General features: G+C 39.5%; 1 protein-coding gene across 1 annotated transcript; it reads left to right on the top strand.

Annotated features, from left to right (window-relative positions):
• Positions 1-254: 254 nt before the first annotated feature.
• Positions 255-12281, top strand: LOC125019524 (homeobox protein MOX-2-like). The gene is made up of 3 exons (XM_047604344.1): positions 255-1094; positions 5038-5210; positions 11532-12281. The coding sequence occupies exons 1-3, from the start codon at positions 617-619 to the stop codon at positions 11760-11762; spliced, it is 882 nt and encodes a 293-aa protein (XP_047460300.1). The 5' UTR covers positions 255-616; the 3' UTR covers positions 11763-12281.
• The last annotated feature ends 653 nt before the right edge of the window (positions 12282-12934 follow it).

The raw sequence follows: 12934 nt of genomic DNA, 5'->3' as shown, positions 1-12934 counted from the left end.
AATTTCAGAGTAAATACTATGCCATCCTCCAGCCTATGCAACTCCAACTCTACGCACCTGAAAACCTACAGCTGATGCAGTGCAGTTTGGTTCGAGATTTTCTAGCTAGAAGCAGATTTTTTCAGCTGCTACGGAATGATCACATGCATGCTGTCAGTAGCAGTGAGCCAGAGACCCAGCCTACCTCTCAGGTTACACCCTATATATAACATCTCCCCTCTTCCTCCTCCCTCTCCCTCCTTCCCTCCCTCCCTCCCTCCCTTCCCGGCTCTCTTCCTCTCCAACACAACTTCCCTGGAAGCTGCTCTCCTTCCACACTCCTCCTGGCGTCCTCCGCTGTCATTTGAGAGCCTCCTCACCTTCTCAGTGTTTACCCACCATTCGCCTGGCAACCGTCTGCAGCCTGAGGATTACCAGAGGCCGTTATTTTAAACGGAAACATCTCTGCCTTCCTTCGACTGGCTTTTTTGGGGAATTGGGGTCTGGAGGTTTAAACCGCGGGGACTGCAGAGGAGACGGGGACCCTGACTCCTTGCTTCTTTTTTCCCATGATTTTTATAGAGTTATTGGTTGACTCTGACGGGCTAAATTAGGGATTTAGAGAACTCCCCGCACCATGGATCACTCTTTGTTTGGCTGCCTACGCAGCCCTCACACCTCGGCTCAGAGCCTGCACCCTGCCATCCCTCAGTCTCCGCTGACCCTGCACAAGAGCAATCATGTCTCCTACTTGGATCTACCCAGTTATTCGCCTCCCTGCAACTATTCTGGAGGAGAAGAGAATGGTGCGTTTGGTGGCCCAGTCCATCGAGGCCCCGTGCCCCAACAGCAGCAGCAGCCTCATCACCCTCAGTACCCTCCTGGTTGGCCTGTCCCGCCGGAGATGCCCTCATCTAACCCTCGGCACGGTGTGTGCATACCACCACTTGAGGCACCGGCAACAGAACTGCGCTTGAGGGTCTCGAATCTGTGTGACAGTAACTTTGGTTCAGGTAGTGGTGACCAAACGGAGGGGTCAACAGTGTGTAGGCAGCAACACGGTCTGTCTTCCGAGGTCTCAGACAGAAGGAGCAATAAGGACAAGAGTGATAACGGTAAGAGGAGGACGTATAGTTTGCTCATGGTTTTATAGCGTTTCCAGTGTGACTGTGCGTACGTTTAGAGAGCTCACCATCTTTCACATTATCTGTACCTTATTATCTTATTCTGCGCCCAAACTAACCTCTTTTATAAAACGGTTCCATACACATGTTTTTTTTAAAACCATGTTTCCTTGTCTTAAAGTTCACGCTGCAAAAAATTAAAAATAAAAATTAAGAGAATTGTTTATTGCTGAGTTTTAAATCTGCAGTAATTAACTGATCTGCAGCAGTTTGCATAGTAAACAGAAATCTGCCAGTACGTTTTCTTTTTTTGTTTGTTTTTGTTTTCAGTGCAAATTTAAAATTGCTATAATTAATACGTAAATGGTTTTGGCCCATTTTCACTGAAACACAAAGCAACTGAACAATCTGCGTGCATTTTCAGTAGTAATAATGTAGAAAAGAAGAAAAACAATAACAACTCTAATTGCATGGTAGTCAAGGAGCTATTCGTTGTGATGCAAACAGTGGTTTAATGTGCGGAAAAACCTACTCTGCGCTGGAATAGAAAAAGAAGAAAGAAAGAAAGGAACAGTTAAAATAATAGAAACCCAGTGTAATTTAATATATTTACAATTAAAAGCACATTTGTCATTATATTTGATACTTGAAAAAAAGTCATTAGTTACATGGCTAATACAATACATGGTCATACTAGGTTAATGTTATTTTACTTTAAATGCAATATTAATATTAATGTCCTTTTAAATGGCCTCAATTTATAAGCAGATTTCTCCTGGAAAGTAATTTAGGTCGTCTTTTAGCATTCCTGACGTTTCATGTATTTTGTAATATAACAGATCTGTTGAACATTTAACATTGAACGTTAGTAACTAAAGAATTGTGGCTGTATTTCAGAATACAAAAAAAATATTATATAAAATGTAATTTTTACGAACATACAATTTAAAAAAATAAAAAAAATAAAAATACGTAGCAGATGCGATCACAGTAATTGAAATCCGAAATCATCAATCATACGGAATAAACGAAAGATCGGGCGACAACAAATTTCCATGGCTTAAAACGCCGTTTAGAACTGTAGATGTATTTAGATCTTGTGTAATAAGATGGATTTAAAATCTGATACTGAATCAAGACATTTGCAGTCATGGCTACAAATTTGTCCCCAATCCCCTCCAACAAAACAAAAATATTAGTCAAGATGACCAAGAAAAGATTCTATAAATATAGAGTTTTTCATTTGTTACCGTCCTCCATTGTCTATAAGCATGGAGGCCCAAATAATAAAAAGAAAAATGGGTGGGGACCTATGATACCCATTCATTTAGATGTTTGTTCTGGCTTACTTTTACTATTTTATGACTGTATACATATTTGCTCCATGAGCAGGACACCAAATAACACGTCACTGTGAAGCTATATCCACATGATTTATAAGCAGGAACCGTATCTTCATCGTTAAGCCCCACCGATGAGTAGTTTGGAAGGGGAGCCAAGCTAAGAACTTTCCGATTTCCCAGAGTCGATGACCCAGCCAGAGGAGGGTGGGCTTTGACAGACAGAGTGAACATTTGGAAAGGATATCCTGAAGCTGACAGAAGTCTAACCCAAATCCAATTTCCTAGCTCGAACTTCACTGGCGCTCACAGAAGTCCCAGATTTTTTAAATTTGTTTTCTTCTTTTGGACTTGAATTCTCAAACAAAAAGAAAAAGGAAAAAAAGAATCAAGTGATGATGAAATAGACCTATAAGCCTGCAAATAGAAGTTTTTGTGGAATTACCCCGCTATTCATCAAATGTGGTGATTTTAAAGATTTAAAAAAAAAAATGCAAGCTGTGTAAGTGATACAACTGCTCTACATGAACTAACACGATAAAATGACACAAAAACACTAACTACTTTTTGTAATCTCTGTAAATAACACTGGGATAACCCTGTAGTCTGACGTTTCCTGGCACATTGCAGGTTGTCATCACATCCCGCATTACACAGATAATGAAAAGTTGGATTTATGAGGCAGGAAGTTCAGAATAGTAGTAGAAATTAATATGGAGTGTTTTCACGCTATGAAGGATTAACAGTTCTCCATCCATTCTCCCCAGCCACTGACAGCAAACACTTAAAAGTGATACGACCACTTGATTCCACTGTCAAAATATGAACAAGCTTAACACAAAAAATTAAATATGTAATTACTGTACAGGTCTTTTGTGACATCTGCACACTCTGACAATGGTGTGGACAAACTTGTGGAAAGACAAGATTTGCAGTCATGGCAGTGAACTGAATAATGATTAAACTGCGGTTAAAACTATTCTGTTTGGGGAACGTTCGTGATCAATGTTAAAACAAAAGAAAGCATTAAAACCATCCTGTTGAATTCTGATTTCCAACAGAACCTCTGAGAAATGCAGTGATTGATTCAGTTGCTTGTTGTATTTCATGTCATTCACATTCCCGCCAATTATCTCGTGTGGTAACACTGATTGATAGGTGGTGAAAAAAAAAAAAAAACAGTGCAGCTCACTGCAACTTGGAAAACAGATGCAAGTAGACACAACCCCAATGTGTTAACACAATCAGATTGCATGTGGAAATTGCACGTTTGAAACATGGGATGAGGAATTCTGAATGTGCGATCTAGTCAATACTTGACACTAGTACTACGCAATATATGTGCAATATTTATATATATAATACATATAAAAATCAACCTCTCTTATCAGAATAAGAAAAAAAATCCCCTGAGGGGATACTGTCACTCAGTATAGACCAGGGGTCTTCAATGTTTTTCAGGTCAAGGACCTCAAACTGATGGAGAGATTAAGCAGGGACAAACTTGACCTAGTGAACCTAGTTATAAATATACATTATTATCATCATTTTGTATTCCGTATTAATCTGTTCAAATAAAATAATACACAAGTTCAAATATTAATTTTCTATTTCAAACATGTGCTTGTAGGATGTTTGAGGGGGAAAATTGTGAGAAAAAAAAAACATAAAAAAACATATTCCGCATTACCTCCGCAAACCCCCTGTGGAAGATCTATGTATATAAAGTATACTGAGTGATATATATATATATATTTCTTATCACAGTTATTGTTATTTTAACAGTCTGTCCATTTTTAAAGTGTTTTTTTTATACCGTCTTGATTACTCTCACACACAAACCACAGAGGAGATTTTAGACTTTAATTCTCTCTGTGCTGCGTGCAAGCGCAATAAACGTGTTCTGATTTACAGATGTGGCAAAGCAAAGAGAACAAATAGACCCAAACTTTTAGATAATTTTTCCACTGACAGAGTGTTCACTCTAGTAACTTCATTAGTCACCATTGTAACTGCAAACCCTGTCCATCACTTTTTATTTCCCCACCAGAGGCATTTCCATTTCCATTGTCGTCCCTGCCATCTGCCGCTCATTTCATGTATTTTTGTAGCATTTCTGTGTTTTTGGCATCAGGTAGTTGTCAGGGACTTAGGGAAGGATCTGAGGATGAAACGACACCACGGGCAGAGGGGACAATTACACGATTAGACAGAACTTCAAAGTGTAAAGATTTTACAGAGCCCTATCCCAGATCTTCAGATTTGTAACCATTAGAATTATTGTGGCTATTCATACAGGTTATTTTATTTATTTAGTGGTGTGGGGGGCAGTTAAAACACTTAAGGGCTATAATCACTGTGATCTATGATCTTGTAGAATTCTGTCTCTAAAACTAAAAAGTGTTTGGTGCTCCTTATTGATCATCTTACTTTTGTTTTATATTTATCTCAAGATCCCTGCAGTACATCGACACCCCACCCCCTTACTCACTTTTTCTTCATCCCCCACTTTTTTTCTTTTTTTTTTTGTTCCTTCTCTGCCCCTCTTTTGGACACACAGTTGTGGCTGGAAAATGTTCTGTTTTTTATTTCAGAGTCCCAAGACGGGAGCTATAAGTCAGACATGAGCAGCAAGCCCAGGAAGGAGCGCACGGCCTTCACCAAAGAACAGATCCGGGAACTGGAGTCTGAGTTTGCTCACCACAACTATTTGACCAGACTGAGACGCTACGAAATCGCTGTCAACCTCGACCTCACGGAACGACAAGTACGGTACCTGCTGAATGACTGAATTAAGATGAAACACAGTCAATATCAACTAAAAGGACTAACATCTTCCAAGTTAAGAAATACAAATAAAGGAAGTTTAGATCTTTTGGCAAAAATTAATTTTTCACGAGACTTTTCTAGACATCTGATCTGATACCATATCAACAGGCTTCTTGGCAGTGGTATAAGAGGTATCTAGATAAGTGTGCAACTCTAACATTGGTGATGCTATTCCACCTGGTTGGTAACCTGATGACTGAGTGCACATAAAGATACCACTTGGGATCAAATGCCCTAGCAGCTGATTTTTCGGTTAGGGTTAGGGACATGCACTTTGGTTGCATGCCATGTTTTGACAGTGTCTACCCATATAAATGTCAAATGGTAAAAAACAATAACAATAACAATAACATTGATAATATTAGAATAACAACAAGTTAAGCATGCCGGGGTTTGGCTTCAAATTCCTGTCCGTAAAGCCTCCTAGAACAATTTCTAACTGCATTTGAGATCACTGTACAAGAAGTATGTCTGGTTGACCAGAATAACTCTTCAATCTCTTTGGATAGCAGTTATAAATTTTAAAAAGTTGCGGTCTCATCCAGGTTTAGATGGATGATGATGGCGGTAATGATTGATGTCAGATTTTACGTCTGTGTCTAGTAGAAAGTACAGAGACACTTTGGCTTAGCATGAAGACAAATGGCAGAAACATAATCTGAACAGTGTGGTTTGTTGAATTTCGGTCTGGAAATAGATTCAGGCAAACTGGTTAATCCTGACTTCTAACAACCAACTGCTTCACAAGGTGTGAACACACACATAAGGGAACCTGAAATCAAACTCAGGAGGCTCATGAATGCACCATGGATTGGTTTTAGTATGCTACCTGACAAGATGCAACACCTACGCATGTTTTCTGCATATATTGATATTACCTTAACATCCGTTTTGACAATTTAAGTGTAGTGATGAATAATTGAATTTCTTTGTACTGACATTAAGTATCTATGCGCTTCTAAAAGCTTTGTCATCCAGCTGAAGCCTTTATATGGTTTAAGTTCACTTGCTAGGTCACAACCATTTTAAAGCCTGCTTTTATTTTGCTGTCAGTTCCCATCATGTTTGGGCATGACCTGAAGTAGGTGCATGGTGTGTTTGGGTCAAGTAGTTATTTGCAGATGAGAAAACATGATCCGTGATGGCCTGTGACTGTGTCAGATACCGTTTTGTATTAAGACACTGGTGCACATCAGTTTGCCATTCTTGTACGTATTTCCGAATAAGGGCTAAAATGTACAGCAGAGGCATGATGACAATCTGGAACATGTGCTCGTTAATTCTCGCTTGTGTAATCCACTCATAAGCTTTAAGAACCTGTGTTCACTACTGGCCTTAAAATGCATCTCTCCAGCCAGCTCCTCAAATGTGATCTCAGTTTCACAGGGTGTATACGAATGAACACCAACATCATTTCTGGGTGCCGTAGAATATTTTAGCATCCGCCGTCTTTGATGGAGCTCTACCTACTGCTGTTTACTGTGTGTGCACCAATGTTAGTTCTTTTTAGAAACCTATTCAAAGTTCAGTTCATATGTCATGATTGCATCGATAATTAATCACATCCCGATAACATTGTTTGTAATGACAAATCACACGTATTTATTATTCATGTTGACTAATTCCATATGTTTATTGCTGTTTATCTTTAAACATTCATTATTTAGCTGCTAAACCGCTACAAGGACGGCATATTTTAAAAGTCTCTCATTACTAATGATCTCATTTTCGCTTGGTGGTGCTTTTTCCTTTTTAGAAGATCATTTATAATAGCAGCTTTGTGGTGTTTTTTTTTGTTTTTTTTTCTGAATGAATGAGGGAAAACACTGCTGAGTAGGTGGTGATCCAAGACACATAGCCAACTGAGTTACAGACCACCTCCTAAGATCGATGGTCTGAGATTGAATCACTGAAATGTGCCTTAGGCGTGTTCACACCTGTACTCTAAGATGCCCATTTGCAATAGGATCCCAAGGACAGCTGAGAGGTCTGGTGTCAGTGTCATGTCTGTACAGAGCTGGAACTGGGACATTAAAACTAAAATGTTAACGTACAAAAACTATTTTCTGGAACTTGCTTTATTAATGAACTGTGGTCACATGCAATCGCTGTGCATTACCAGATTAGTCCCACCACAGGCCTCATCCTAAGTATATAGAGCATCTTGGTCAAAAACACAAAAACTGAGGTATTGCGGGGCAAAAATGGGCAATATTATGCTTACAGGACATGAGACACCAGTTTTTCATACATTTCTACAAAGAGCAAAGTCACGTTCGGTAACACTTAAATCATTTAACAGTCCACATTTTGTAGGCGTCTCCTTCAAGAAATCCATCACTCTGTGGTTGAAGACAGTTGATGCATGACTCCTATTAAAAACCAGTAGAAGACTTCACAGAAGAAAAATTCCTCTGTGTTTTGACATTAGGAAATGGTCGGACATGTCATACTAATGCTCCGAGGCTAATCAATTCCAAACTACTGAAAACTCTTTGAAATATCCACGTGCTTCTCTCGCTGACTGCGGGCTGACTTTCTAATTCTGCTTGTCCCGGTCCAGATGGTCTTTTTAATACTCACAAAGAGACATTTGTTTGAAGCTGGCGACTCTGACACCAGCACAAACCATTTGGGCAGTTTAAGTGTTGGGGAACAGCTGTGTGTGAATGGTCATTTTGAAAAGATGACGGCTTAATGGTAGTCCTGGAAAGCTGGAAATGCGTCAACTGTATATCAATTCTGCTTATACCATATACTGAGGTAATATGTCATAGATGAGATGTTAACTGTTAGTTACATTTAGAATTAATGAAAACCCTTAACGGTGAGCATGTTTACTTCCACTGTAGAAGTCTTGTTCATGTATTATCTGTTTTTTATAGCAGATTTGTTAAATGTTACTAATGCTATCATCTACTTTGCTGTGTGAGAGGCACAAACTGGCCCCAAAATAAAACGGTCTTCCACTAAATGCCTTTTAAGCAGATCTTGGATTGTAATCTATTACATCATATTCATGCGAGAATACTGCATATATTATTGCCAGCAATGTATTTACATTGTATACCAACAACAATTTTACATTTTTTGATGCTTTTGCCCATTGTTTCTATCAGTATTTTTGCCGTCTGGAGCACTGTATAAATACTGTACTATATGTACTTCACACGGCATTGTTGAAATAGCACAAGCAAATAAGAAGAAATAGAAATGGACCTTTGCAAGACTTAAAAACAACATCAGTACCTCTAAAATATCAAAATGAATTAAAATAAATAAAACTCAGAAATTCAAGTTTGCAAATGATGACAAACCTTTTAATTAAAAGTGAAAAAGATGTGTCTTAAAGGGAAAATTTCCTTTGAAACATTTTCTTATGGGAATATCCATTAAGCCCTGTTGAAGGAATGAGTTCCTCCATGCGTACTCTGTTGACAGAGAAAACTAAGTTTCCTGATTTGTCCTGCTTGTACAGCTGTTAATTTACTGCCTAAATGACTGCATGTTAAGCAATGATGAAAGGATACTGTAATATCTGGGATTTTTTCCGTGAACCAACAAACCACATTGTACCACACTGTCTCGGAAAGCGTACATTTTCTTGAACCCACTGTGATATATGGTATTTTGTGATAATGGACACACAATTTACATGTGAGCTTTCACATTCTTTTTCACATATGTGTGACGGCACTATTGACATCTCTTTCAGTGGTTATTTTATAGTAGGTTAAAACTGAAGACAAAATTATGAAGGAACACATATGGAATTGTGTAGTGACCCCATAGCACCTCGTCCTCCATGGTTCACAGTGGGAACCACACATCTAGAAACCATCAGCTCACCTGATCTGTGTCTCAAAGACGTGGTGGGTGGCAGAAAAAATCTCTTCGTAAAGTTTGTGAAGCATTTATGTGGTGCGGGGCTCTGAAGTGCTGTTGATTTGTGGTTTCTGAGGCTGGTAGCTCCAATGGACTCGTCCTCTGTAGCTGAGGTAACTCTTCGTCTTCCTTTCCTCACAAGAGCCACTTTCATCCTAGCATTTGATGATTTTTGGTATCTCAAATTGAGCATACATTCAGTTCTTGAAATTTGACTGACCTTCGAGTCTTAAAATGATGATGGACCATCATTTCTCTTTACTTGAGTGGTTCATACCAAAATAAGGATTAAAACAGTAGTTGAATAGGGGCTATTCACTGCAGAGGACCAACACAAGAAGTGTACCAACCTTACATCTACAAAAAAGTTGATGATGTCAAACATATTAAGAGGTCAAAAACCTCCATGAAAACCAGTCCAGGTGACTACCTCGGGACTGACTGATAGAATCTCAAGGGTTAACAAAGCTGTCAACAAAGCAAACCATGACTATTTTGAAAAATGTAGAGAAAGATCAAGACCGACACTTTAAATCTACAGTGTACCTAAGTCACGTGAAGTTGCTGAACAGTCTAAGATATAAAATGTTCTGGTTTGTTTAACACTATATTGTCCACTACCTAATTCCATATGAGATTCTTGACACTGTTGGTTTCTTCAGTATATTATAGTAATGTATAATTAAAGGAATCCCATTGAATGCAGTGTCCAAAAGTTTAACTGGTGCTGTATGCATTAATCTTACATGTATAGGTTTTACTTCCACTGGAAATGTATTTGCATAGGTTTAAAGACAGACCAGGACTTCTATCCAACAACAACCCTCGGCTCTGCACCCCCAGGGCATTCAAAGGATTGTTGGCTAGAACCAATCAGTGTTTTGGCTCAGTCAACACCTTGTCCGGAAACAGGCTCTCGGTACTCCCACTCATGTTGGCTTCTTCTCCAGACATCTATTAACTCTGTGCACGAGAGAGCCGATTCTAAAGTTTTAACTGTTATTTATATAAAGGCGTCTGCTTCCCACCTAACGTTCAGATTTATGGTCACTATTAGACCAGCAAGGGCACATTAGTATCATATACTCCTTTGCCTTTTCATAGTCTGGATTGCTAGAATTCTCTCCACAGCGCTGTGGTGGAGGATGCTCCATTTTTATTCTATTTTTTATTTGATTTGATCTAAAGATCTACCAAGACTATGTACATACTGTAATAGAATAGAATAAAACAGGACTACCTAACTCTACAAGCATTGGATTGCATGGCTACATGGATTAAGTGTCAAATGTAAATGTAAAATCCCTTATTTGTAGGCACATACAGTATATATTTTACATGGCAAATAAAGCTGACTTGATTTTATCTGTAGTAACAGGACAAATTTGCTTTTTATTTGAAAAAGATGAACAAAAAAAAAACAACAATGAACTACAAAGGGTGCTCTATTATCCTGAGCTGCAAACTGAGGCGTGCTATTGAGGGTTAATTCTACTAGTTAGTTAGTTCTACTAGCTAGTTTCTACTCACTATTATGATTATGGAGATGAGTAGTCTGTGGACTTAATTCTCCAGTCTCATTAAGCCACTCAGAGACAGAATTAAATGACTTCCTATGAACACGTAAAAGGTAAAAGGTATGGTTTTATTGCTGCATGCTGATCTGTGTCTTTTTACTTTTTATTTATCAGTCATGAGTCACTGTGAGCGGAACTGAAGCGGGCTAATGTTGTTGAAAGCACTCTGTATACAAATTACCCCATTTCCTTTTTAAAACCGCAGTACATATGGGTTTCTGGGTAAGCTGTTTATGAGACAATAAGGCACACATGAAAGTTTATCCTGTAAACTGAACTGTGAGTGGCCGCTATGCCAGCACAGCCCAAAATAAATTCTATACAAGAAGACCCCAGGGTATAAGTGCCCCAGGGAAAGATAGGAGGCGGGTAAAATATTTGTTTATAGCGTTGTATTTGGGTATGGGGTTGAAAATGGGTTTGAAATGTAATATCATTGGATGGTGACTAGGAATGAATAGGACGAAACTCGACCAGATTGGATGTCCCTGTTTTCGGCAGCAGCTTACTCATCACTGTGACTGACATAAACAAGAGTCAGGGAACGGAGGCAGTGGGGACGAGCCAGCAAGCCTCTGGGACTCATGGATCAGCACATATCTGCCTATGTGGAAATACTGTATGACACATTGATACTAACCACCACACCCAACAAACGAGCCCACTGGCTTGTAGCATTACACTGACGGCCAAAACATAAGCCAGAATGTCAACCGCACTAATGGGCTTGTGTACACACTACACAGAAATACATGTCGAATAAACCCACACAGTCATGTCTTTCCATTTCTTCGCAGGTGAAGGTGTGGTTCCAGAACAGGAGGATGAAGTGGAAACGTGTGAAGGGAGGCCAACAGGGAGCAACAGCAAGGGAGAAGGAACTGGTGAATGTGAAAAAGGGAACTTTACTCCCATCGGAGCTTTCGGGGATTGTCGCACTGCAGCTGTCGGCGAGCTCGCCAACAGTGCCTACGACTGAGGACGACAGCCATGACAGTGACCAGAGCTCAGAGCCCCCGCACCTATGACCTTCCACGGTGCCCCTCCTTCAAAAGTGATGTCGGGCAGAATAGAAATGAAGGAAGCGTTGGTGAGGTGTTTGAAAAACCACATGTACGCAGCAAAACTCCCTAGCAGACAACAAAATGAGATGAAAGAACATTCCACGAACGCTTTGCATTGATGAAGGTGCTTGAGTTTTGCACCACTAAATGTTTGCTTCAGTCAAATTCTACTGTATTCTTTGAACAATCAGACACCAATGTTTCTGTTGTGTGTAAAATGGAATGGAATTGAAGGAACTTGTGCTTTTGAAACGTTTCTAAATCACCAGCCTAGGCACAAATGTTAAATGTACCTTTATACTATTGTTTTGCATCTCGCTTCCTCTGAATGTTTACAAGCTTTTTACTTAACAAAATAGTTGGATTTTCAATGCAAATAAATCTGAAACATCCAAGTAATGTCCTTATGTCAATAATTTAGCACCTATATTTATGTATATATCGACATTTGGGAAAAATCAAGGTGAGTCATTACTACACAAGATTGACCGGGCTGCCAAAGTGATTGCCTGATCCATAGAGGCCCCTCCCCTGAACCCACAGGACCCAAAGACCCCAACTAATAACATCTTGCCAGACACCACAGGACACCCTCACAAGGCCCATGTCCATTCTCTGATGAGTCACAACTGGGAGACCTACACAATAGTAGGTCATAATGTTATGCCTGATCGGTGTAAATATGTTGTTGTAGGTCACTGTGTTTTGGCAATGCTCACAGCTCAGACACATTGTTATGTGTATGCAATAGATGCCAAGGCTTCGTGACAAGATAAAGTTATTGAGTTGCGAAAATGGTTGAAGTTCCCTAATCATTGTGGGAGCATGCATTCTAATTCATGCGTGGGTGTTTTGACCAGAAACATTTACAGCCTCTAACTCATAAAAAGAAACCGGAACACATTATGTACAAACTATATTCTTTTAATAAACTTCATACAGTTGTCCTCCATCACAGGCTGAAGTAACTACAGGCCTGTTGCTCTGGCTTCTGTGATCATGATGTCCTTTTTTTTTAAAGAAATGGTGTTGACCCACCTAATGGACATCACAGAAACCCAGCTGGACCCTCTGGTGTTGGCTCACGGCCTAAATATGTCGATTTCCCCCCTCCAGGGAACAATGCACAGAGTGTG

Source organism: Mugil cephalus, chromosome 14 (assembly GCF_022458985.1).
Source record: "Mugil cephalus isolate CIBA_MC_2020 chromosome 14, CIBA_Mcephalus_1.1, whole genome shotgun sequence".
Taxonomy (NCBI): domain Eukaryota; kingdom Metazoa; phylum Chordata; class Actinopteri; order Mugiliformes; family Mugilidae; genus Mugil; species Mugil cephalus.
The sequence above is the reverse complement of the archived record's forward strand: the minus strand, read 5'-3'. Positions and strand labels throughout refer to the sequence as shown.

What these genes read in the sequence shown, in the direction of transcription:
- LOC125019524 (XM_047604344.1), top strand. Translation starts at nt 617, where the DNA reads ATGGATCACTCTTTGTTTGGCTGCCTACGCAGCCCTCACACCTCGGCT. An exon ending in TAAGGACAAGAGTGATAACG is followed by an intron (nt 1,095 to 5,037) that starts GTAAGAGGAGGA and finishes TTTTTATTTCAG; the next exon opens with AGTCCCAAGACGGGAGCTAT. An exon ending in TCGACCTCACGGAACGACAA is followed by an intron (nt 5,211 to 11,531) that starts GTACGGTACCTG and finishes ATTTCTTCGCAG; the next exon opens with GTGAAGGTGTGGTTCCAGAA.